The sequence below is a fragment of the Balaenoptera borealis genome (genome assembly GCF_965194805.1).
Source record: "Balaenoptera borealis genome assembly, chromosome: 13".
Taxonomy (NCBI): Eukaryota; Metazoa; Chordata; class Mammalia; order Artiodactyla; family Balaenopteridae; genus Balaenoptera; species Balaenoptera borealis.
In genome coordinates, this window is record NC_138870.1 from 13,267,725 (window position 1) to 13,295,337 (window position 27,613).

Below are 27,613 nucleotides of genomic sequence, written 5' to 3' on the forward strand. Positions count from 1 at the left end.
CTAACACGTTATAATCTCATTTGATCCCATCGACAGTCCTGTGAAGTAGACTAATCAGACAGCATCATGATAAGTTATCACAAAGCCCCAATCCAGGAGACAGTTCTAGGTTGGTTCCTAAACATTACTAGCTCTGTGACATTGGGCAGTTCATTCACATCTCTGGGCTCCAGTTTCCTCCTCAGTAAAATAAGGCACTGAAACTCTAAAGTCCTTTTCAATCCTAACATTCTATGATTTGTCCATTTGACAGACGCAATGACTGAGATTCAGAGAAGTTAAGTCATTTGCCCAAGCTTGCATCACTAATAATGAGCAAAACTGAGTTTGGGGCCAACTTTCCTATCTCCAGACCCATGGTTTTCACTCTTTCATAGTGATCCAGGAAGTTTCATGCAGGGGTTAAGAGCATGGATTTTGGAACTAGACTTCCTATGCATGAATCCCAGCTCTGCTTGTGCTATCTCTGCCTCGGTTTCCTCATCTGAAAGTGAAATCAATCCTAGTACTTATCTCATAGGTTAGTTAAGAAAATTAAAGGATTAAAATATGTAAACACATATAAACTTAAAACAGAGCCTGGCACGCAGTGAGTCCTACAACTCTTTGCCATCATCATTATTATTATCATTTTTATTGTTGTTTTTTCCCTTGCCCAATTAACCATGAGCCTGGGACTGCCCTCCCCAACAGAGCCATTTGCTCCTTCCCCTCTCCCGGGATCCAGGAATACAGCTTCCTCTGAGGGAACTGAGAACTGTATACTAAACAAATAAAAGAAGTTGCACATTTGCATTTTAACAGTGACTTTCAGGAGATAATAATCACCTTAACATTTCTTGGGTCCTCACGATGTGTCAGGCACTGTGCTAATAACCACTCTGGAAATTTAAGAGAACAAAGCTAATGGCGGGCACTTTCAGGGAGCTATTTTATAATGAGGAGCCCACCGTGTCCTCAGATTATCAGCCAGGTTTCCGCCAGCTTCTATAATTGAGCCCATCTGTTGCCTGTTTCTTCTCTAAGGTAGTCACACCCTGCCTCTTTGATCCTGCTGTCACCAAATTTAAAATTTTCACACGATTGTCGTAGAGGCTAATTTGAATCTCAACATAATTATTTCCAGAGACTGAAGATCCTAACAGCAAAGGAATTATAAATACTCATGAAATGCCACACTGCCACACATCCTGTTTGTTAAAAGAGAAGTAAATTCTCTCTGGTGAAGAATTTACCAGAGTAATCTCAGAGGCACGTAACAACTGAAGTGGAGCTTCTGTCTCTCAGTAGAAGTGGTTTGGTTGCTGCTGCCAGGCTCTTGCTTAGGTCAATGGGGAGGTCACCCAGTGGAGACCATAGCTAAGCAGAGAATATAAAGACCTGCCCGCCCGGCTGCCCATCTTACTTGGAGTATCTCTGTAAGCGCAAAAGGGAAACAACATGATTTTTAAAACTACAATCTTGTACCTCAACCAGCTCAGCGTGAAACCTCCCCTGTGCTCTGCTTTGATGTCCAGGTCCTTCAGGAGAGTGGATTGAAGAACTCACTGAGAAGCCCCAGCATGTGAGTGTCCACGTTCTAAGCTCCACCACCGCCTTGATGTCCTGGACGTCTTCCCAGGAAAACTACAACAGCACCATCGTGTCTGTGGTGTCACTCACCTGCCAGAAACAAAAGGAGAGCCAGAGGCTAGAAAAGCAGTACTGTACTCAGGTAAAGGAATGGAAGGGCAGACTGGCTCACTCACCTCCTGCAGCCCAGCCTCGCGGGGGATGCAAGGGGGCCGCCAATGGCAAGAAGCTGTGCTGAGGTCTCCCGGGTGCATCCCAGGCAGTGTTACCGAGAGTGGGGGAGGAGCTAGGAAATCAGTGCACGAGGCTCTTCAGTCACAGTCGCCTTCCTTTTCCCTCTTAGAACTAGCATCTTCCTTTTACTTCATTCCTCATTCAAGAGAATATACTGAACATCTACGATGTGCCGGGTACTGGGATAGATGGTGGGGATCTAGACAATTCTTACACATCTTGCTTTTGCTGAGTTTATAATCTAGTGAGAACAATGGTAAGTGAACATATAATTACTGCAGAGTATAAAATAAGGCCTAGGCTAAAAGTAAATGATCGAGAGGCCATATGAGCTAGCAGAAAGAAGGGCATGAATAAATATGGATTGGGGCAAGAGGATTTGGAAACTGCTCAGAACTTCCCCCAGGGGAGGAGATAATGAAGCAGAAGGTTTGGGGGAGGTTTTGTTTGCTTGTTTTATTTTTTTTCCCATTGTTTCTTGTTATTTTAACTGTAAAATAAGTCATGCTCACTGAAAAAAATAAGTCAAAAATTTAAAGTACATAAAGTGAAAAACTACCCCCTCACTAATCATAACTGAAGAGTTTTGAAGGATAAATAAGAGTTAGCTGAGCACAAGGGAGTGGGAGGGGCAAGTGGAAACACATGGGAATCAGTAGTTCTGGGCGTGGCTATGGAATGAACACCACGCCCAATCATCAGTCCTGAATGAAACCACCAGCCTGGGCCCCAGAGCAGACTTTGCCCTCAGATGCCCTAACTACCCACAGGAATCCTGGAGCCCAGTCCTGTTTTCCTAACACATGGATTTATTTTTCTCATAAGATCAAAGGTACTGATTCTTGGTGTCTTACAAACACAGTATTTTCTTGCCTAAAGGAAAAAAAATTAAATTATCAATTTGTGTGGAGTACACTGGAAATATAATACGCAGTCAAAAAAGATGTTTGCTGTGTGAAAGCTATTTAGAGTGTTTCCATTTATCCCATGAAAATTAGGCATTTAGTGTAATTCAAAGAGTGAAAAATTCTAAATGAATAAGATGAATTCAGGAATCACAGCCTTTGGAGCTCTTGAAAGCCTTAGAGTGCTGAGATAAGCCCAACTTGAAGATGAGGCTATCTCTCGGCTTGAATTAATGAGTAAATATGCTAAACAGTTTAACTAGTAATCACAGCTCTCTGAGCAGCTTATTCGCTTCCTTCCTTGAGGGTATGCAGCATGACTGATGCTACATTAATAGTGTGTCGTGCCTGCAGGACAGGACCTAGAACTTGACTGCTCTCAGGTGTGGTTCTTCTTGTTCCACCTAATGCGTAAGTTACGTATCTTAACATAGAAGCCAAAGGCTAAAAGTATAAATAGATATTGGAAATTATAAATGAACCAGAAAAGGTTGGTCTAAGTGCACTTTGACAATGGCTTCTTGAAATGTAGACACGAAGCTGTTAAGGATTGTAGGCAAGGAGGCCAGTATTTGAAGTGGAGGGTGGGAACTAGACCACTGTGCTAGGTGTTATCTCAATTACTGCAAGAGGATTGCGTTATTATTACATCATCATCATTACACACACACACACACGCACACGCACAAACACACATTTTCAAAGAAGGAAACATCAGTGCAAAAATCTCAAAAATTGGCCTAGATTCATGTACCCATTAATCAAAGGAATCCAGAAGACATTCTCACCAGGATTGGTCTGACTTAGGTTATTTCTTGAAGCAAGCATTATCCAGAAAGAAAAAAATAATAACATTTCTTTAGTTCTATAGTCAGTGGTATGGTGTTATGGTAAACAGAAAATTGAAAACGCAGCTCAAAAATAAGAGTGATTCCAAAGCCAAACACAGATGAATAATTAATCACAATGTTTCACTCTCTTATACTTTCATTCTCCTTACTTTTTCTCTACCATCATCTCATCACCTGTACCACAGGATCATTGCTGTATGGATTACTTAGATCATTCATGAGATTCACCACTATTGCCCCTGCTCCTCCCCACAGCTTGATTGATTTCTGTGTTCTAGCGGGTCCTGTGTGAGATGCTAGAAATAAGAACAAATTTGATTTGAACCTTGATTTCATGAAGCTTAGAGTCTGGCCTTCCATGTAGGTGCATTGGTACCCCTTAATTTGAATTTGTCCTCATTATGTATATGTTCTTCCTGTCTGGTTTCTGTTTTGTGTGTGAGTTTATATGCAAATGTTCGTGGAAAAGGGAGTTTTGTGATGTAACTCTTCTAACAACCATTGTAGCGCTATCCATTAATAAACCTATGTTGTTATGTTAAACATAAAGCCAGTGCTCAATCAGTTTTATATGAAGGACCAATTCTTTGAAGTAAGAATTCTTCAATTCTTTGAAGTAAGTGTGCTTCTGGCGTTTTCTCCAAAGACTCACACACAGTCGTGAATTTCAGAATTAAGAAGCATCATGTAATATATGGATGCACATTTATTTTTATATGTGATCTGCTTGGTCCATAAAAGTTTGGTGACAACTTATAGGAATGTATAATAACTAAGTGACTAAATCAGAAAGAAAGACCAATCGATCTATTAGCTTTACAAAAGAGGAAATGATAGAGCTAAGAGGCCGAATATTTAAAAGACCTGCCCAAAGTCACACAACTGATTAGGATCAGAGCTGAGACCCCAGCTCAAGTGATCTGACTTCCAGGTGAGTGCTGTTTCTGGCGGATTGCAGGTGATACACTAGGGGAAGGTCACCCTCACCGCTCATCTTGATAGAGTCAAGAGTATTGACTAAAAGCATAGACTCTAGAATTAAACAAGACTTGGGTTTCAGACCCGATTTTGACAGCTTCCAGCTCTGAGTCCCTTTCTTTATAAATCTTAGCGTATTAATCTGTAACATAAGGAGAAGCATATCCTACCTCATAGAGTTGTAACAAAGATAAAAGGACTTGATGCTTAATGCAATGTCTGGAACATAGTAATGTGCACCAGATTGTTAACTTTTATTATTATGCAAACCTAACTGAATACTTTTTGTATCAAGGCAAGAAGATAAAGAGGTTCTAGAGGTTCTCTGTAGAAAGCAGAGTAACTGTAATAAATATACAGAAAGGGCTAATGGAAAGAGGATCACCTAATATAGAAATAAGACCATTTCAGACTCAAAGGAACTCTCACCATCATCTAGTTTAACCTCATTATTTAACAGTCTATCAAATATTTCCTATGTTCTGTGGTACATCTTTCCTTCTATTTCTTTAGCTGAGGAGGGATAGGACTGGTGCCTAGCTGGAGGTACATTAGGCTGAACCGAATTCTCTGGAATGGAGACTAAGCCAGTCAGAAATGAGAGAGAGAAAGTATTGGATTGCAAAGATGGGGTGAAAATTAGGGGAGGAGTGTGGAGTAATCTTCTAGAGAATAAAGCACATGTTATTTAGTAAGTAGCATACAGGAGCATTTCGCCTGCCCACCTCCAGTCCCCCCCTAAATAAGTCCAGGATAAATAAAAAGGTATGAAGGAATAGAAGTGATATAGGTGGCTCAGCAAATATTCAAAAATTAGGGGGAAATTAGTTTATAATTTGTCACCAAGGTCATGTGCAATATCATTTGCCTTCTCATTTTTTTAGTAGTGTAATATATATACACATTGTTGGTTCTTATTTTTTTTAAAGACAGTGTAATTTTCCTAAGATGAATTTATTATGAGAGTATATTTAAGTGGTTATGATTCCAGGAAGTCATTTGAATAATTAAAATCAACAACTGCCTAAAATATTATCAAACCAAAGAAACTTTAACATCACCCTGAAACAACCTACACTCTGTGTTATTCTAAATATTCTAAATGAGTGATTAATGAGCAAGGTTCGATTTACAGGTATGTTCACATGTCTACAATGTTTGTGAAGTGTAAAAGAAAAGTTTGGAGCAATGTCGATAATATAATACCTATATGGTTCAATATCATATTATTTATGTATATATGTATCAAGGAGGGCCTAGAAGATTGCCTGCCAAAAAGTGGGAAATGGTGAGAGGAGGACAGAAAGACTTCCAATTGACTTCATTTGCTCTTCTATGGTGTGAGCAATTTTTACAATGATCATTATTAGTTTTATCACTTAAAAATACATTCTAAAGAAATAAAACAGTACTGTTAGTTCTGCAAAATATCTGTGTTCTTGTGCGTAGTTTGTCTCTTCAGGAAATGCTCTATTAGATGAGATGTCAAACTTTGTTTAGATGGCTTCCAGGAGAATCAAAATTCTAAAACACAGGCAAGAAATACTGACATGAGTGTAAATAGGAAAGAAAAGGTGGAAATACTCATTTATTAACTCAGTTTAATCTTATTTTGATCAAGTTATTGGAAAAGAAATTTTGGTGTGCTGTTTCCTTACTTACATGTAGAACAAGTTGTACCAGTTCAAATTATACAATTTCTACTGTGTAGAATTATTGTTTAGTATTGGAAAAGTTTAACATTTATATCATATAACCAAAACTATGTTTATTCTTAAAATCATGATGAGACACAAAAAACTTACAGCATAGGTAAGTTGTCAACAATATTCTTCTTCATTGATTCATGCTCCTTTCTGTAGCAATTTTACAATTTTAGGTACTCTAGATGCCAAAAAGTTAATGAGTAATAAGAGTTAACTTTATTTATACTCTAGTTTAAGGATCCCAACACTCTACTAGGTATGTTACCTATAGTTTATCAATGAGGAAGTCAAGGTAAGAATTATAAATAAATTAAAAATTACAAATAAATTCCCATGCTTACAAGGTGTGGAGTCAGGATTTGATCTCAGGCAGTCTAATAGAGAACCTGTGTTGGTTCCACTAAGCAAAACTGTCTAAAATATCAGAGGCACTAAAGGGCAAAGCAGGACATTTCTTAATCTATTAGTTAAAGCATCAATTCTTATGCATGCCAACATTGAATATTAATAAATACATTTCACTCATCTGTCTGTTCACACTACTTTTCTCTATATGGTTTTTTTTCCATAGCTAGAAGATTCTTTTAAAAACAACAGTAGAAGAGCTCATCTAAATGAGAGATGTTCTCTACAACATTATTTTATTGGGTCACAGTAGCCTTGCAAAGTGCTAACTGCTGTTACCTTTTTTTATTGAAGTATAATAGAGTCACAATATTATATTAGTTTCAGCTATATAGCATAGTAATTCAATATTTTTTTAAACATTTTTATTGGGGTATAATTGCTTTACAATGATGTGTTAGTTTCTGCTTTATAACAAAGTGAATCAGCTATACATATACATATATCCCCATATCTCCTCCCTCTTGTGTCTGCCTCCCACCCTCCTTATCCCACCCCTCTAGGTGGTCACAAAGCACCAAGCTCATCTCCCTGTGCTATGCGGCTGCTTCCCACTAGCTATCTATTTTATAGTTGGTAGTATATATAAGTCCATGCCACTCTCTCACTTCGTCCCAGCTTACCCTTCCCCCTTCCCATGTCCTCAAGTCCATTCTCTACGTCTGCGTCTTTATTCCTGTCCTGCCCCTAGGTTTTTTTGTTTGTTTGTTTGTTTTGTTTTGTTGTGTTTTTTTGGGTTTTTTTTAAATATTTTATTTATTTATTTATTTATTTATGGCTGTGTTGGGTCTTCGTTTCTGTGTGAGGGCTTTCTCCAGTTGCGGCAAGTGGGGGCCACTCTTCATCGCGGTGCACGGGCCTCTCACTATCGCGGCCTCTCTTGTTGCGGAGCACAGGCTCCAGACGCGCAGGCTCAGTAATTGTGGCTCACGGGCCCAGTCGCTCCGCGGCATGTGGGATCCTCCCAGACCAGGGCGCGAACCCATGTCCCCTGCATTGGCAGGCAGATTCTCAACCACTGCGCCACCAGGGAAGCCCTGCCCCTAGGTTTTTCAGAACATTTTTTTTTTCTTTTTAGATTCCATATATAAGTGTTAGCATACAGTATTTGTTTTTCTCTTTCTGACTTACTTCACTCTGTATGACAGACTCTAGGTCCATCCACCTCACTACAAATAACTCAATTTCATTTCTTTTTATGGCTGAGTAATATTCCATTGTATATATGCGCCACATCTTCTTTATCCATTCATCTATTGATGGACACTTAGGTTGCTCCCATGTCCTGGCTATAGTAAATACAGCTGCAATGAGCATTGTGGTACATGACTCTTTTTGAATTATGGTTTTCTCAGGGTATATGCCCAGTAGTGGGATTGCTGGGTCATATGGTAGTTCTATTTTTAGTTTTTTAAGGACCCTCCTTACTGTTCTCCATAGTGGCTGTACCAATTTACATTCCCACCAACAATGCAAGAGGTTTCCCTTTTCTGCACACCCTCTCCAGCATTTATTGTTTGTAGATTTTTTGATGATGGCCATTATGACCAGTGTGAGGTGATACCTCATTGTAGTTTTGATTTGCGTTTCTCTAATGATTAGTGATGTTGAGCATCTTTTCATGTGTTTGTTGGCAATCTGTGTATCTTCTTTGAAGAAATGTCTATTTAGACCTCCTGCCCATTTTTGGATTGGGTTGTTTGTTTTTGTGATATTGAGCTGCATGAGCTGCTTGTATATTTTGGAGATTAATCCTTTGTCAGTTGCTTCGTTTGCAAATATTTTCTCCCAATCTAATGGTTGTCTTTTCATGCTTTTTATGGTTTCCTTTGCTGTGCAAAAGACTTTTAAGTTTCATTAGGTCCCATTTGTTTATTTTTGTTTTTATTTCCATTTCTCTAGGAGGTGGGTCAAAAAGGATCGTGCTGTGATTTATATCATAGAGTGTTCTGCCTATGTTTTTCTCTAAAAGTTTTATAGTGTCTGGCCTTACATTTAGGTCTTTAATCCATTTTGAGTTTATTTTTGTGTATGGTGTTAGGGAGTGTTCTAATTTCATTCTCTTATTCCAGTTTTCCCAGCACCACTTATTGAAGAGGCTGTCTTTTCTCCATTGTATACTCTTGCCTCCTTTATCAAAGACAAGGTGACCATATGTGTGTGGGTTTATCTCTGGGCTTTCTATCCTGTTCCATTGATCTATATTTCTGTTTTCGTGCCAGTACCATACTGTCTTGGTTATTGTAGCTTAGTCTGAAGTCAGGGAGCCTGATTCCTCCAGCTCCATTTTTCTTTCTCAAGATTGTTTTGGCTATTCGGGGTCTTTTGTGTTTCCATACAAATTATGCAATTTTTTGTTCCAGTTCTGTGAAAAATGCCATTGGTAGTTTGATAGGGATTGCATTGAATCTGTAGATTGCTTTGGGTAGTACAGTTATTTTCACAATGTTGATTGTTCCAATCCAAGAACATAGTATATCTCTCCATTTGTTTGTATCATCTTTAATTTATTTCATCAGTGTCTTATAGTTTTCTGCATACAGGTCTTTTGTCTCCTTAGGTAGGTTTATTCCTAAGTATTTTATTCTTTTTGTTACAGTGGTAAATGGGAGTGCTTCCTTAATTTCTCCTTCAGACTTTTCATCATTAGTGTATAGGAATGCAAGAGATTTCTGTGCATGAATTTTGTATCCTGCTACTCTACCAAATTCATTGATTAGATCTAGTTGTTTTCTGGTAGCATCTTTAGGATTCTCTATGTATAGTATCATGACATCTGCAAACAGTGACAGTTTTACTTCTACTTTTCCAATTTGGATTCCTTTATTTCTTTTTCTTCTCTGATTGCTGTGGCTATAACTTCCAAAACTATGTTGAATAATAGTGGTGAGAGTGGGCAACCTTGTCTTGGTCCTGATCTTAGTGGACATGGTTTCAGTTTTTCACCATTGAGAACGATGTTGGCTGTGGGTTTGTCATATATGGTCTTTATTATGTTGAGGTATGTTCCCTCTATGCCTACTTTCTGGAGAGTTTTTATCATAAATGGGTGTTGAAATTTGACAAAAGCTTCTTCTACATCTATTGAGATGATCATATGTTTTTTATCCTTCAATTTGTTAATACGGTGTATCACATTGATTGATTTGCATATAATGAAGAATCCTTGCATTCCTGGGATAAACTCCACTTGAACATGGTGTATGATCTGTTTAATGTGCTGTTGGATTCTGTTTGCTAGTATTTTGTTGAGGATTTTTGCATCTATGTTCATCAGTGATATTGGCCTGTAGTTTTCTTTCTTTGTGACATCTTTGTCTGGTTTTGGTATCAGGGTGATGGTGGCCTTGTAGAATGAGTTTCAGAGTGTTCCCCCCTCTGCTATATTTTGGGAGAGTTTGAGAAGGAGAGGTGTTAGCTCTTCTCTAAATGTTTGATAGAATCGCCTGTGAAGCCATCTGGTCCTGGGATTTTGTTTGTTGGAAGATTTTTAACCACAGTTTCAATTTCATTGCTTGTGATTGGTCTGTTTATATTTTCTATTTCTTCCTGGTTCAGTCTTGGAAGGCTGTGCTTTTCTAAGAATTTGTCCATTTCTTCCAGGTTGTCCATTTTATTGGCATATAGTAGCTTCTAGTAATCTCTCATGATCCTTTGTATTTCTGCAGTGTCAGATGTTACTTCTCCTTTTTCATTTCTAATTCTGTTGATTTGAGTCTTCTCCTTTTTTTATTGATGAGTCTGGCTAATGGTTTATCAATTTTGCTTATCCTCTCAAAGAACCAGCTTTCAGTTTTATTGATCTTTGCTATTGTTTCTTTGATTTCCTTTTCATTTATTTCTGATCTGATCTTTATGATTTCTTTGCTTCTGCTAACTTTGGGTTTTTTTTTTTGTTCTTCTTTCTCTAATTGCTTTAGGTGTAAGGTTAGGTTGTTTATTTGAGATGTTTCTTGTTTCTTGAGGTAGGATTTTATTGCTATAAACTTCCCTCTTAGAACTGCTTTTGCTGCATCCCATAGGTTTTGGGTCATCGTGTTTTCATTGTCATCTGTTTCTAGGTATTTTTTGATTTCTTCAGTGATCTCTTGGTTATTTAGTAGTGTATTGTTTAGCCTCCATGTTTGTATTTTTTACAGTTTTTTTCCTGTAACACAACCATAGCGTTGTGGTCAGGAAAGATACTTGATGCAATTTCAATTTTCTTAAATTTACCAAGGCTTGATTTGTGACCCAAGATATGGCCTATCTTGGAGAATGTTCCATGAGCACTTGAGAAGAAAGTGTATTCTGTTGTTTTTCGATGGAATGTCCTATAAATATCAATTAAGTCCATCTTGTTTAATGCGTCATTTAAAGCTTGTGTTTCCTTATTTATTTTCATTTTGGATGATCTGTCCATTGGTGAAAGTGGGATGTTAAAGTCCCCTACCATGATTGTCTTACTGTTGATTTCCCCTATTATGGCTGTTAGCATTTGCCTTATGTATTGAGGTGCTCCTATGTTGGGTGCATAAATATTTACAATTGTTATATCTTCTTGGATTTATCCCATGATCATTATGTGGTGTCCTTCTTTGCCTCTTGTAATAGCCTTTATTTGAAAGTCTATTTTGTCTGATATGAGAATTGCTACTCCAGCTTTCTTTTGATTTCCATTTGCACAGAATATCTTTTTCCATCCCCTTACTTTCAGTCTGTATGTGTCCCTAGGTCTGAAGAGGGTCTGTTGTAGACAGCATATGTACAGGTCTTGTTTTTGTATCCATTCAGCCAGTCTATGTCTTTTGGTTGGAGCTTTTAATCCATTTACATTTAAGGTAATTATCAATATGTATGTTCCTATTACTATTTTCTTAATTGTTTTGTTGGTTATTGTAGGTCTTTTTCTTCTCTTGTGTTTCCTGCCTAGAGAAGTTCCTTTAGCATTTGTTGTAAAGCTGGTTTGGTGGTGCTGAATTCTCTTAACTTTTGCATGTCTGTAAAGATTTTTAATTTCTCTGTCGAATCTGAATGAGATCCTTGCTGGGTAGAGTTATCTTGGTTGTAGGTTTTTCTCTTTCATCACGTTAAATATGTCCTGCGACTCCCTTCTGGCTTGCAGAGTTTCTGCTGAAAAATCAGTTGTTAACCTTATGGGGATTCCCTTGTATGTTATTTGTTGCTTTTCCCTTGCTGCTTTCAATATTTTTTCTTTGTTTTTAATTTTTGATAGTTTGATTAATATGTGTCTCAGCGTTTCTCTTTGGGTTTATCCTGTATGGTACTCTCTGTGCTTCCTGGACTTGATTGACTATTTTCTTTCCCATATTAGGGAAGATTTCCACTATAATCTATTCAAATATTTTCTAAGACCCTTTCTTTTTCTCTTCTTCTTCTGGGACCCTTATAATTCAAATGTTGGTGTGTTTAATGTTGTCCCAGAGGTCTCTCTGACTGTCCTCAATTCTTTTCATTCTTTTTTCTTTATTCTGCTCCCTGGCAGCTATTTCCACCATTTTTTCTTCCAGCTCACTTATCCGTTCTTCTGCCTCAGTTATTCTGTTATTGATTCCTTCTAGAGTTTTTTTTTTTTAGTTTTTTTTTTTTTTTTAAGATTTTTATTGATTGATTGATTGCTATGTTGGGTCTTTGTTTCTGTGCTAGGGCTTTCTCTAGTTGTGGCAAGTGGGGGCCACTCTTCATCGCGGTGCGTGGGCCTCTCACTATCGTGGCCTCTCTTGTTGTGGAGCACAGGCTCCAGACGCGCAGGCTCAGCAATTGTGGCTCACGGGCCCAGTTGCTCCGCGGCACGTGGGATCTTCCCAGACCAGGGCCCGAACCTGTGTCCCCTGCATTAGCAGGCAGACTCTCAACCACCGCGCCACCAGGGAAGCCCCTAGAGTATTTTTAATATCAGTAATTGTGTCATTCATCACTGTTTATTTGCTCTTTAGTTCTTCTAGATCCTTGTTAAATGTTTCTTGTATTTTCTCCTTTCTGTTTCTGAGATTTTGGATCATCTTTACTATCATTACTCTGAATTCTTTTTCAGGTAGCTTACCTATTTCATCTTCATTTTTTTGTTTTTTGTTTTTTTTTGGTCTTGTAGGTTTTTACCTTGATCCTTCATCTGTAACAAATTTTTTGTCATTTCTTTTCTTTTTTTTTTTTTGATGGGTGGTGCTGTATTCCTGTCTTACTGGTTGTTTGGCCTGAGACGTCCAGCACTGGAGTTTGCAGGCAGTTGGATAGAGCTGGGTCTTGGTGCTGAGATGAGGACCTCCGGGAGGCCTCACTCAGATTGATATTCCCTGGCCTCTGAGGCTCTCCTTTTTGTCCAGCGGTTTGGGCTCAGAGCTCCCACCACAGGAACTTGGTTCTGACCTCCGGCCTGGGAACCAAGATCCCGCAAGCTGGTTGCTGGGTGTTCCTTCTGTCCCCTTAGGTGTCCATGGTCCCCCACTGGTGCCTGGTAAGTGCCCTAGTTGTGAGGATACGTGAATTCCACATCCTCCTACTATGCCATCATGACTCCTGGAATTAGATTTTCTTTATATGTTTGGTAGAATTCCCCTGTGATACTATCCAGTCCTGGACTTTTGTTTGCTAGGAGGTTTTTTTCTTTTTTTTTTTTTAATTACAAATTCAATTTCACTACTAGTAATCAGTCTGTTCAGATTATCTGTTTCTTCCTGATTCATTCTTGGCAGGTTGTCACAGTAGCCTTGCAAAGTGCTTACTGCTGTATCTTGCTGCTTGGCCTGTATCACGGAGTAGAGGTCACAATGCTAGGCCTCCAGTCCCAACACTGATCTAAATATGTGATCTTGGCTATTCTCTAGCTTTACTTTCTTGATCTGTTAAATGAGAGATTTGGACTAGAAAATCTCTGAGGTCATTTCCATCACTATAATTAAATACTCTATGCTTCTAAGTGATGAGAGACTAAAGACATTCCTGCACTGATCTTTGCATGTAATCAGCTGACACTACAATTTAGGATGTCAGACTATCCTTATGTTATTCCTGATTTGATTATGGTTAGAGGCTGATGTGTTTCTAGTGTACATAGTTACAATTGACATTGATGGGTATAAAGCAGTTCACGGGGCTTATTAAATCTAGCCTTAGAATTTGAATGTTCTGGGTTTCCTCCAGTGCTCATATAAACTATATATCATCTTAATTTTGAAATTTGACCTTCCTCAGCATAAGTAAAGGCTTCTGGATTTCAGAGGCATTTGTGATTTCACAAAGTGTCCCTGAATATGATGTTAGCCTCTGTGTCACATTCTGAAAGCCCAGCTCTAAATAAATCTTATTGGGTGTTTGGTTTGAAGGTGAACTCAAGCAAATCTATTATTGAAAATCTGGTTCCTGGTGCCCAGTACCAGGTTGTGATGTACCTAAGAAAAGGCCCTTTGATTGGACCACCTTCAGACCCTGTGACATTTGCTATTGGTAAGTTGCCAGCCACAAGAATAATACCTTTATCAGAGTACTGTTTGGAGGGGTGCAATTTCTAAGCTCAAGTCATTATCATCATTTATGGGAGGTCCATACTTGTTCACCCAATATTCAACCTTCAGAGTAATTAATGATTACAATTGTATACCTGGAAGCCATCCTTAGCATCCATTACTTGGGAAAAAGAAAATCGCAGGCAAATATTTTTAGTTTTTAATGATTATATCAGAAGAGTGAAAAACCTAGTTATTAGGTAGCAGTGTGAAGCCATTGCTAAGATATTAAACATTCCTTCTTGACTTTCTTTTTTCACTCCCCTCCCTTCTTCTTAGTTCCAACTGGAATAAAGGATTTAATGCTCTATCCCTTGGGTCCTACAGCAGTGGTTTTGAGCTGGACCAGACCTTACTTAGGAGTTTTCAGAAAATATGTGGTTGAAATGTTTTATTTCAACCCTACAACAATGACATCAGAATGGACAACTTACTATGAAATAGCAGCGACTGTCTCCTTGACTGCATCAGTGGTAATCTTTCCTTAACCAGCTGTCACATTTTCCTGTGTCAACAGACATGCTTTCATGTACCAAATGTGTCTGAAAAAATTATTATGTGTTATGTAAGTTAGACCGTTTTGTAAATACACACAGGTAGCTTGCTGCTTTCAAGGTTTGGGGTTGTTTTTGCTTTTAATTTTTTTGTTGTTTTTTGAGAAAGAGAGAGAGAGAATTGTGTGAAACTAGCTTTCACTCTTAATTGAGTGTATTTGCTAATTCACATTTTAGTAGACCTACCAAGTGCTTATTGTTTCTCTCTGCTCCTAAGGAAGAAAACACAGGAGATTTCCTCTAGTCATTCAATAATTATTTGACACTGCTTAACTCTAATGATGGCTCTTCTTGACATTGAAAAATCAGTTAAATACCAATAATGTCAGGCCCTTAGAGGATATTCTTCAAGAGAGCAGGAAAAGATTGCTCTTTCTGAGACTAGAATAATTTTAAAAGTACAGGTTAGCTACAGGTCACACACAAATTACACAATTGTCCTCTACCCAGTTGACAACTCTGGTGATTGCCACCCAATATGGATGCATGTTTATGGTCCAAGCTGGGAGAATATAAAGTTGTGAAAGGTTATTTGCCTTAGAAATAGGAGGACATGTACATACAGTGACTTACAAATAAATACTAATTCACTTGTGTAATATAACTTAGGAAACTGCAAAAGGAAACAAATACTGAACATATTTGACTCTATATCTTTTGATCACTTTTTAAAAAATATATTATATTGTACATCATTTTATTTACACATCATCTCATTCCAAAAAGAATATTTTTAATGGAAAATGGGAAATACAAAAAGGCAAAAGGAAATTAAAAATTACTTTTTTCATAGCCTAAGAGAAGTACGTAACTGTATTCCAAAAATGTAATTTTCCCTCTTAGTCTTTTGTCTTCTTGCTTTTTTCAGAGGATAGCTCATCTGTTGCCAGCATGGTACTACAACTTTCGAGTTACCATGGTAACATGGGGAGACCCGGAACTGAGCTGCTGTGACAGTTCCACCATAAGCTTCATAACAGGTAAGTGCATGGAAAATGGTCCCATGAGGAGAGATCACTATTTTGAGGAAGTTCTGAGGGGACCCATCTCCAGAAATTGCTAGTCATTCACCCAGGACCGACTGAGTATCAATTTCACAGAAGATGATATCCTTGATTCTGAAAATTTATTATTTGTTTAAATAATAGCCTTTAAAAATTAAAATATAATTTGTATCCTGAGTTACTGTCCTTGATTTCTTTTTATCCTGAGTCACTGCCCTTGATTTGTGCACCCCTGTTCAGAATTGATTAGAATCGAGATGTAGCAGGCAGAGCTTTCAGCTTTACACCACACTCAATTGATTTTATCCATTTTGATAATTGTATTTGATAGAGTGCCTCCATTTCCTTATTAATTAAGCCATTTTCAAAGTCACAGGCTGACTGCAGTACTGTCCATTGCAGGAATTAAAACAGACCTGGAGACACATAAACTTGGGTGTGTGAGTCACAGGTCTGCCACCTTCCACCTGTAAACCCGAGCAAGTTAATTCTTCTAAGCCTCAGTTTTTTTCAGGTGTAAAATAGGGATGATAAGAGTATCTATAATCTGCTATTATTATCTATTGTTACTTCCCAATTAAATAAGCTACTTAGCAAAATACATGGCACAAAGTTTAAGTACTCAGAAAACTGTTAGTGTTGGATCCTCAGAGCCTAAAATTATGTAGATCACTATCATATGGCAGAGATAGCAGAGGTGGGCAGCGGTAGCAACAAGAAGAGGAAATTCATCCAAGAAACAGTAACCCTCGTTGTCTGAACTAAGATTTTTTCAAAAACTTTTGATGGGACAGCAAAGCCATAATTAAAGTTATACTGAGAAAAGAAAAGAGAAAGATATTGTTTAGGGGAAGAATAATTTTGTCAAAATCATTTACTCACTGGACTTCCAGCTTTACCCTGTTGAGATTTATCAATTAAAAGAACAATGGAAAGAAATTAATCATGTGAATTCTTACACAATCAACTTACATAGTTCATCACTTTTGTTTACTGGCCAATGTCAAGAGCTTCCTTTGTTCCAGATGTTAAAAGTAATATTGAAGTAGAGAAGTGAAAGACTACCGTAAAAACAGAAAATACCAATTATTTGACAAGCCCTGTGTTAGCCTTTTTGACTATATTCATAATCACATACTTAATTATAATTAAACTTCATTGTATCAATAATTCATACACTTAACTTTATTGAGATGAACGCTCTGAGAATGCTCTTTCCTTCTCAGACAGAGCAGCTGTCTGGAAAAAGTCCAGACGTCTCATCTGACCACTTGACGGAGCAGCCTTGACCTTGCTAATTTCCAGCTATAGAACTTTGAGCAAATTATCTTAATGATCCTGGACTTGTATTTTCTCACTGGTAAAACTCAAAATATTGCCTAACAACTGGCTAATGAAACAAAGCTAAGCGTAGGGAACTTGCTGTAGTGAGCCAGGACACTTTCTGGACAGAGTGTTCGTGGTGTCTCCCAGGGGGGTACATCAGAAATGAAATATTAATAGGATTTGGAGTTCTGGGCTCAAATGGTTTAGGTGTGCCTTTCAAAGTTGGGAACTACCTGGGAATGGGCAAAGATCATGAGATAAGAGTTTAGGTGGACAAAGCAAGTCTGGATATGTAAACTATGGTTAATAAGCAAGCCACTTGCCTAGGTGAGCAGTCTATTGTCTCCAATAAATTGATCTTTGGGAATTTCTTATTTTTTCCTGGGACCAACCACTAAGGCACGCTGACACTGGGGATCCACAGTGTTATCTAAGCGTATTGACACAGATGGTCTCAATTCTCACATCTATAAAATGGGCATAATAATACCTCATAGGGTAGTGTGAGAATTAAATTATGTAATCTAAATCATTATTAAAATACATATGGTAGCTGAGTTTTATTTTTATACCTGTATCTAAAACTAGTTGAAATTTTAGCTTTTGGTGGGGGGTGCTTTCTTCCCTCATTTCAATTTTAAAGCAAATAAAGACCTCATACTTTACTTTCATATGCTTTCCAATTGTAATCCAAATTGGCAAATTGTGCGGGAATAGGAATAAAATACTTGAATAAGGTGTGATTTATTAGCGCCTCAAGTCTATTATCTTTGTTAGGCAGTTTGTCTGCAAGTCAAGTTCGTAATTATGCTAGTGTACCAAATAATGTTTAATAAACAAATAGTGACATCTGGTGGCCTTTCAGCAATATGCTGGATTTTAAATCAACAACATGGAGTATAAAAATGTGAAGACTTCATACCTGTGAGTGAGAGATATGTACTTCTGGCCTTGCAATTTTAAATATGTTCACTCACATTAGAACTTGAGAAAATATTCTTTGAAGAAATATACGTATAGGTTCTTGTATATAGTGAATTATGTAAAAATATGGTTATGAGGCTATAAAGAAACCAGGGTTATTTTCCTTTATTAGAATTTTCTGCAATATGATATGGGTTTGTGCTACTTATTATAGACATTGTTGATATTTCAAGATTTTATTGTCAAACATATAGAAATGCTACTCATACTTAGCATGAAACAGAAATATGTTTTTTACTCTATTACACATCTCTTTAGTGAATAATTGTATCTGGAAGCATAGATAGTTATGAATGTTTGTTATACGTATTAGTGCATGTTAAAGAAAATAAGTCTTCTTGATTTGTAGAAATTCTCCTCCAAACATTGGTTGGTTTGGGACTGTATCTTGGAATAGAACACTTGGCTATCTTCAAACCAACATCACATGGAATTTAAATTCAACTGTTTATTTGTTAAAATCTTCAGAATTATCAGTTACTTTAAAAAATAATTAAAGTGTGCTTTCAGAGCTTATGTATTATAAAGCTTGTGATGAACTCTCCTCCCCTATCGGAATTTTTTAAAATTTAAACGTGTAAAGTTATAAAATAAATTCATAAACTCAGTGTCAGAGAGAATTTAGCTTTTTAAATTTAAAAATCTCTTCCTTCCCTCCCTTAATACTTGCTTCAGCAACTTTTATTTAGAGCCTACCTTCCGCGAAACACTGTCAATGCCATTGTCTTGTTATCTTATGGACATAATATTTATTTTTCTGTTCCTCTACTCATTGATCCTACTGTTCTTTATTCCCGTAAACTTCTTTGCTGCCACAATAAAAAAGGTTTATTTTCACAGGACCCCAGAGTTTCTAGTACTGCTTGGAAAATAAGTTCACCAATGCCTAATAATATTAATTTATTGATCCAACAATAAATTAACCCCAAATTTGACCCAAACATGTGAACATTTTAGGAATCTTATAAATGAAATTTATATAAAAAACCTTGCTCTCCTCAGGGATAGGTCTGGCTGTCTTGGGTCTGAGCCATACAAGGTAGCGTCCCACAAAACAAGTGCCCACCTCATACCATCAAACTTCACTGTATTACCGACAGGTCCAAGAGTCCCTAGGACCATCATGAGGTGTGAATTTTAATTCTCTAAATTACCTCTATATGGGATTTCATGCTCTGTTGATAAGTACTTTAATTATTCATAGTCTCTTATACTAAAGTGTGGTTCTTTCCTCCCTCATAGCCCCAGTTGCTCCAGAAATCACTTCTGTGGAATATTTCAACAGTCTGTTATATATCAGTTGGATATACGGGGATGACACTACTGACCTCTCGCATTCTAGAATGCTCCACTGGATGGTTGTTGCAGAAGGAAAGAAGAAAATTAAAAAGAGTGTATGTTTCTTTGATTCCCAGTATTGGGCATCTGTTGAAAACCATGAAGCAAATATTTATTGAGACATCAAAAAAATATTTGTATGCCAAGTGGCACTGTTTTCGGTTCTGGAGACCGGATAGTGAACAAAAATTAAATTCCTTCTTTCACAGAGCTTACCTTTTAATCTTTAGTAGTGAGTAGTAATCATTGTAACTATTGATTTCACCTGTGTTTAAAGTGATGACTGAGCTTTTTCTTCAGGATACTAAACATTTTCAAGAAAACCATAGTTATTTCATTATTTTCTCCATATATCCCCAACACCTAAGTATTTGGATATGTTGGAAATACTAATTTCTTTTCTCCTGGTTTATTAAGCTTTTTGACATTATATTAGTTAGGGTACCAAGTAAACGACTGTAATAATATTTTTTTTAAAGGCTGTGGATGAAAGAATATCAACACCTATGTCTCTCTCATGGTACCCAGCACTAACAGGGCACCTCTGCTGTGAGAGATCATCCAAGGGTCCAGATTCTTTCTATTTTGCTGCCGCATCTGCCACTATGTGTAGCCCTCATCTGCATAGGCAAACTTTCCTCATCTTTACAGCCATATTCCAGCCCACAGGAAGGGGAAAAGAGAGGACACAAAGGCCCAGCACATACAGGGTGTGAACAAAACTATAAGTTGCCCATGGTACCTCCTCTTACCCATGGTTGGAATGGTGTCACATGGTCCCCACTAGCTATAGAAGAAACTGGGAAACATAGTCTTTAGTTAAGAAAGCAGGTGTCCATAGACATGGTTAGCTTTCTTCTGAGCTTCTCAGCTAAGGCTGAACAATGTTCCTATTAGTAAACCCAAGCGATTGCTTTTTCTAAAATTTGCTGTGAATATGAGGGGGAAAAAATCAGAGTAATACCCATTCCAAACAAAGGAATTAATCACAAGAATGTTCCTTTGTGTATTGTGCCTATTTAGAGCTACCTTGCATTTGGCTCAGCTGAGAAATTTATATCATGTTCAGAGGAAATAATATATTCGTAAGGCTTAATCAACTGTAGATTGTGGCACAGAGCATAGAGGGAACATCTGTGATAGCCCTGTAGCTGTTTGGAATGGTATTCTAGTTCAAGGCCATTAGAAGCTTAAACCCTCCATTCTGATGATCTTGCAGGTAACACGCAATGTCATGACCACAATTCTCAGCCTGCCTCCGGGAGATATCTACAATATCTCCGTAACTGCTTGCACTGAAAGAGGAAGTAATACCTCCATGCTCCACCTTGTCAAGCTAGGTAAGAAAAGTACACAGGTGTGTGTGTGAAAATAATCATGCTGGGAGAACTAGTGTTTGTATCTCTTGGTTTAACATGGTCTTTGCAATTCAATGAAATAGAAAAAAAAATGGTTTGCTGTCTTATATAAGTACAAAAGAGACTTAATACTATCAAAAGAGTACATTCAACTTATAAATTTCTGTGAGTGCAGCGTTTACTGTGCTGGAGACAAGCGTGTTCATCATTCATAGTAAGGCTAGAGGAACCAACGAGTCTTAGAATTTTAGAGATGGATGGACCTTAGACATTATCTAGTGCCGTGTTCTCAACCCTATCAGACACCATTCCCCTTTTATATAAATATTATGCAATGCCCTCTTTAATATCTTAAATTGAAACTCATAGATAAAATAATCCACATGTTGATTTTTTTAATTTGATATAAATCCTAACTCTAATACAAAATCAAAATAAAAGAAAAATAACTTATAAAAAATAATATGGATTCCCTATGTATATGTTCAGGTACAGCTTTTAGCTATTCTAAAAGTCATAATGGGACTACCTGATGACTACATACAGTGAAAACTAATAAATGTGAGTTTGCAAGAAGTAACAGGATCAGTAGTTCTTCCATACAAGAAGTATAAAAATAAATGAATACATTCATATTAATTAATTATTATTAATTAGAAATAGATAATTAAAATAATTAAAAATAAAGCATAAGTACAGGTGGACCCTAGAATAAAACCTAGAGTTAGAATAAGTAATAAGAGACTAGACAAATTTGCCTGTGATGAAAGAAAGAGGGAAATAACCTTAGTTAAAGTAGAGATAACATGCTGAGAAAAATAATGAGCTGTGGATGAGGGAAAATGAGGAAACTATGATATTATTGCAAATGAACTGGAACTTATTGTGTAGTGTCAAAATAATTATTTATATTATGAAAAACAACTTGGAAGTGACACTATATGACACAAAACACATCTTCTACATTCAACAATCTACCGTGTATTAAAGTATATATTTAGTTTCTGGTACTTAAAGGGACCTCAGAAGTAATATCCTATAATCAGCAGCAGGCAAAAGAGGACAGATTGGCAAAAAGTTGGGTGGTAGACCTCTTGGGGCAGTATCAGTTTGAGAATGATAACCCCAAAATAAATGCAGTTCAATATGTAATTTTCACAGCAGAGCTCTCATCATTTTTATAGTTGAAAAATTTAAATATATACATAGCTAGACATCATGAAATCATTTCACGATCCATACAAATATTGAATCATTATGTTGTACACCTGAAACTAATACAATGTTGTGTGTCTATTATAATTCAATAAAAAATAAATGTATATGGAAATAAAAATATATTCAAAACATTTAGTTCAACTTACTGACATCATCGTTTCAGATATCTGCTAATTTATATTGTGTCTGTCTGTCTGTAAGAGTTTCAAATCATTTCTGTTATTACACATGTTCATATGTGCAGGTATAAGTAAAGAACAATCCAGGGTGTTTTATTAGCAGCTTAAATACCAGGAACAGCAGTGTTGACAGTGAGGTACCTTCAGAAAACTCTTGGAAAATCCAGAACCAAACAAAACAATCTTTTCTTAGTTTATCCACTAGTTGCATTTCTCTATAATTCAATGCATAAGACACAAAGTCTTAAATCTTTTTTGTCTCTTATTTGCCACAGTAAAAACTAAACTCTTGCACTGAAATCCCTTAGAATTAATTTGGTAATTGAAAATGCATGATGTATTAAATAGACACTATGGGCAGAAAAAGTAAATTATTGAGTAGTTTTTTTTAATAGCATTAAAAAAATTTTATTGGAGTATAGTTTATTTACAATGCTGTGTTAGTTTCAGGTGTACAGCAAAGTGATTCAGTTATACGTATACATATATTCATTCTTTTTCAGATTCTTTTCCCATATAGGTTATTACAGAATATTTAGTAGTGTTCCCTGTGCTATACAGTAGGTCCTTGTTGGTTATATATTTTGTATATAGTAGTGTGTGTATGTTAATTCCAAGCTCCTAATTTGTCCCTCCCCCCTCCATGTTTCCCTCTGGTAACCATAAATTTGTTTTCAAAATCTGTGAGTCTGTTTCTGTTTTGTAAATAAGTTCATTTATATCATTCTTTAAAATTAGATTCCACATATAAGTGATATCATATGATATTTGTCTTTCTCTGTCTGACTTACTTCTCTTAGTATGATAATCTCTAGATACATCCATGTTATTGCAAAAGACATTATTTTGTTTGACATTATAGCTGAGTAATATTCCATTGTATATATGTACCACATCTTCTTTATCCATTCCTCTGTCAATGGACATTTAGGTTGCTTCCATGTCTTGGCCATTGTAAATAGTGCTGCAATGAACATTGGGGTGCATGTATCTTTTTGAATTATGGTTTTCTCTGATACATACCCAGGAGTGGAATTGCTGGATCACATGGTAGCTCAATTTTAGTTTTTTAAGGAACCTCCATACTGTTCTCCATATTGGCTACACCAATTTACATTCCCACCAACAGTGTAGGAGGGTTTCTTTTTCTCCACACCCTCTCCAGTATTTATTGTTTGTAGACTTTTTGATGATGGCCATTCTGACCCGTGTGAGGTGATACCTCATTGTAGTTTTGATTTGCGTTTTTCTGATAATTAGTGATGTTGAGCATCTTTTCATGTGCCTTTTGGCCATCTGTATGTCTTCTTTAGAGAAGTGTTTGTTTAGATCTTCTGCCCATTTTTTGATTGGGTTGTTTGTTTTTTTGATATTGAGCTGCATGAGCTGTTTGTATATTTCGGAGATTAATCCCTGTGGGTCCCTTCATTTGCAAATATTTTCTCCCATTCTGTGGGTTGTCTTTCCATTTTGTTTACGGTTTCCTTTGCTGTGCAAAACTTTTAAGTTTAATTAGATCCCATTTGTTTATTTTTGGTTTTTCTTTTCATTACTCTAGGAGGTGGACCAAAAAAAGATATTGCTGTGATTTATGTGAAAGAGTGCTCTGCCTATGTTTTCCTCTAAGAGTTTTATAGTGTCTGGCCTTACATTTAGGTCTTTGATCCATTTTGAGTTTATTTTTGTGTATGGTGTTGAATAGTTTTTAAATAACGTCTTAATTCCATTTGTGTCCTTCTTCATGGCAACTTTCTTCAAAATTATTTTACTTAACCTTAAATTTTTTTCCAACATTAATTACATGATAAAGTACTTGTACTTATATTTATAGTGGATTTATTCTGATGCAAAGTTAGAAATTCATGTGGAACGTGGGACATGGGACAATTTTTCTCTTTGGAACTTTCTTGATCATTGCAGGACATCTAGTATTTCTGAGCCCTGCCCACAGAAGTCTGGTTAACTTCCTCCATTGTGACTACTAAAAACATTTCTGCAAATTTCCAAGCACCCTCAAGGGGGCGGTACTACTCCTATTGAGAATCATGAGTAGAGTTCTTTAATGCACTGCACACAATCTGCTTTTCCCTAGCAGTCTATACTTGAATTCCAGGAATGTGGAGATCACCAGCTTCCAACATTGCACGATCTATTTATTAAGACAAAAAAATCACCTGATTCCAACCATTAACTCTGATTTTGTTCTCTGTATGAATGTTAGTCAAAACTTGTTTCCAGGTAACTGGAATTACATGAAGATCATGCCTGTGTTCCCCAAGTCTTTCTTTTCCCAAGCTTTGTTAGCATAAGCAACCATAAGTGTTTCTCAGGTTTCTAGATGCTTTCTCCAACTTATTTGGTTTGTTGGTCTCCCTTAAAGTACAAGTTCAGAAGTGGTCTTACCAAAGTAGCATTCAGTGGCCTATTGTGTGTTTTGCTGTCATTTTTATGAGACATTATGGATGATCCATGAGGCCTCAGGAATATGGGTTAAAGTCATGAACTGGGACAATTACGCTCAAACAAATAGGAACGTGAGTAAAAAACTGTCATAGTTTCCCAAACTTATCATGAGGTTTTGAGTTCCCATGTCTCCCCATTAACAGACAGGACTGCCTAAACCAGTTTAGGAAGTTCCTTTGAGGGCTTCTCTGGTGGTGCAGTGGTTAAGAATCCGCCTGCCAACGCAGGGGACACGGGTTCGAGCCCTGGTCCGGGAAGATCCCACATGCCGCGGAGCAACTAAGCCCGTGCACCACAACTACTGAGCCTGCACTCTAGAGCCCGAGAGCCACAACTACTGAGCCGGCAGCTTGCATACCTAGAGCCCGTGCTCTGCAACAAGAGAAGCCACCGCAATGAGAAGCCCGTGCACCGCAACGAAGAGTAGCCCTGCTTGCCGCAACTAGAGAAAACCCGTGCCCAGCAACGAAGACAAAATAAATAAAACAAAAATAAATAAATTTTTTTTAAAAAGTTCCTTTGAACTTTTCAAATAGGGAGGACAAGTTCCCGCAGCGATTATTTCTAGTGAATCATTACCCTTAGAATTGATAAGCTTTTCCATGTTGGTATCTTAATATCAGACAGAATATTACCTCTATCCTGTTCCTCTCTGAAAGCAAGACAATCTTTTTATAATGTGCCTGTCCTTAGCCCTTTTTTTCCCCTGAAAACGAAATAACCCTACTTTTTATCCATTTGTCTAAAGGTCTATTTTCCATTCTACTAATGACATTATTCTGTTTTATAAGCTCTTTCAATTTTCTATAACACACGCTACCTTGCCTGCTGTAGATGCTTAATAGATATTTGTTGAATGGAATTGAAACTATAGACCTCGAAGCTGAAATTAGTATTACAGTTAATATTTAACCAAAACAAGTTTCAGCTTTCAGAGAAGTGAAACATTTTGCTTTAGTAATAACTGAATTGCAATTGTTTTCACAAAACACTCATTCTTGCCATTTTTATGTTTCTATACAGCATTCATTTGGTATACATAGAAGTCAAATTAATTCGACTTTACAGAAAAATACAGCTTTGACACACAGATTTTCAGTGCTTGTTTAACTCAGAAGGCCATCTTTAACCTAGGTTCAACACTGGTTGAACCAGCCCTGAGTTTAATTGCTCTGTAAAGAGATCTCTTTGGAAAGGCTCTACTTGCTGTCATGGAGGACAGGATCTACATCTGGGGAAAGAAACCAGACTATCAATGAATCCAGAACAACATAAATTAATCCAAGGTGGCATGTACAAGGGGAGAAAGCTCTCAAAACAGTTGCCAAAAAATTTCTATTATTATGTCATCAACAGACATCCAGAGAAGATATGTGCCATTAGTGGTGCTGTTTGCAAGGCTTTGAGCCAGTCATCCCATTAAGAATTTTAGGTTTCCAGCAGTTTCATGGTACTATGGTGGTACATGATGACAGCTCACTTTAGCAGTTAACATGAATGTCAATCAAATCTGCACTAAGACTTGTCATTTTACAAGAGCTCGTTGGTCTGCATGCAACTGCGGCTTCAATGAGCAACCAGTTGTAACTTCTAGTCTTGGTGAATCTACCTGGAACTCTGGAGAAACTTTAGGAGGATTTGATAAGTTTACATCATACAATCAGTTTTCCAACCTAAAAAGAAAAAAAAAAAAGGGAAGGAAGGAAGGAGTGAGGGAAAGAAATAAGAATGAGAAAGAAATAAGAATGAGATTCATAAAATAGATCTATGGTAGTAGAATATCCATTCATTAATTTATTTAACAAATATATGCTGAGAAACTTCTAAGCACTGCTCAGATGCCAGACTTCTTATCATAATACACCCAAAAAGTTATGTTCATTTTCTGTTCACAAGGAGCTTATGATCTAGTGAAGGGAGAGATGGTCATAAATGCTTTACAGAGCATTAAAATAGGGTATATGATGCAGATGGCTTTGGAGTAAAAGCTTTCTCTGAGGAAGCAACGAGAAGAGATCTGAATAACAAGAAAGGATCATCCATAAAAAGGTTGGGGAAGAGCACATAGGCAGAAAGAACCAGGAGAAGTCAGATTATATGGGACTTGCGAGGCATGGAGTTGAGATTTTATTTTGAAATTGCACATTTGAAGCCATTTAGAGAATTTAACATAAATAATTTGACTTATGTTTAAAATAAGCCTTCCAGTTGCTCAAGGGAGAAAGGATTTGGGGGTCAACAATAAAGGTAGGGAGACCAATTAAGGGATTATTTGTCATTAGCTTTAAAAACAGCATTCTAATAAAATAAGTGCTGTGGGAAATGATGGTAACTTTGACCAAAATGGTAGTAATGGAGATGGAGAAAACTGGGCAGAATTCAGGAGCTGTTTTGGAGGTTGTGACCCCAGAACTTTCTGATGGGGTGAAACAGGAAATGAGAGAAAGAGAAATTAAGAATGTCTCCTAGGCTTTGCTCTTGAGCAACTAGGGTGGTGGGTGGTACAATTTACTGAGATTGAAAGGACTAGAAAAACTAGAAGAGGAGGAAACTGGAGGAAAGCTGAGAGTCAAGGATTCTTCCTCAGCCATAAAAAATCAAAAGGACATCCAAGTGCAGTTGTCAAGTAAAGAGAGTATTGATATATGTGTCTGGAGATCAAGGGAGAATTCTAGGCTGGAAACATAAATTTAGGGGTGTCTGGATAAGATCATCAAGTACTAAGTAGAAACAGAGGAAAGGAGCCCTGGGTCTAGCCAAGAAGAACCACTCTAGCATTTAGAGACTGAGCAGAAGAAGAGGAGTTAGCAAGAGAGACATGGAAGGAACAGCCAATAAAGTCAGAGAAAGGCGAAAAACAGAATGTGTACACCACTACTGTCAAAGGTCTGCTTTATCCTGACCACCAACCTGCTCAGGCAGGTTCAAGATAAGGACTCAGATAACTTTAGTTCTGGGAGGGATTTGGAGGTAATTTAGTGCAATGTCCTCATTTGGGCAAGCTGAAACCTAGAGAAATCTGTTGAGCCTGGATCT

General features: G+C 37.2%; 1 protein-coding gene across 3 annotated transcripts in view; it reads left to right on the top strand.

Annotated features, from left to right (window-relative positions):
• PTPRO (protein tyrosine phosphatase receptor type O) overlaps positions 1-27,613 on the top strand; it is a 233,641-nt gene that overhangs the window by 143,698 nt on the left and 62,330 nt on the right. For all 3 annotated transcript variants that reach the window (XM_082352579.1, XM_082352581.1, XM_082352580.1), the window contains exons 7-12: positions 1,518-1,714; positions 13,974-14,094; positions 14,433-14,626; positions 15,576-15,687; positions 19,264-19,415; positions 20,579-20,699. In XM_082352579.1, coding sequence (XP_082208705.1) covers positions 1,518-1,714; positions 13,974-14,094; positions 14,433-14,626; positions 15,576-15,687; positions 19,264-19,415; positions 20,579-20,699 — 897 coding nt within the window. The remainder of the gene's footprint in view (positions 1-1,517; positions 1,715-13,973; positions 14,095-14,432; positions 14,627-15,575; positions 15,688-19,263; positions 19,416-20,578; positions 20,700-27,613) is intronic.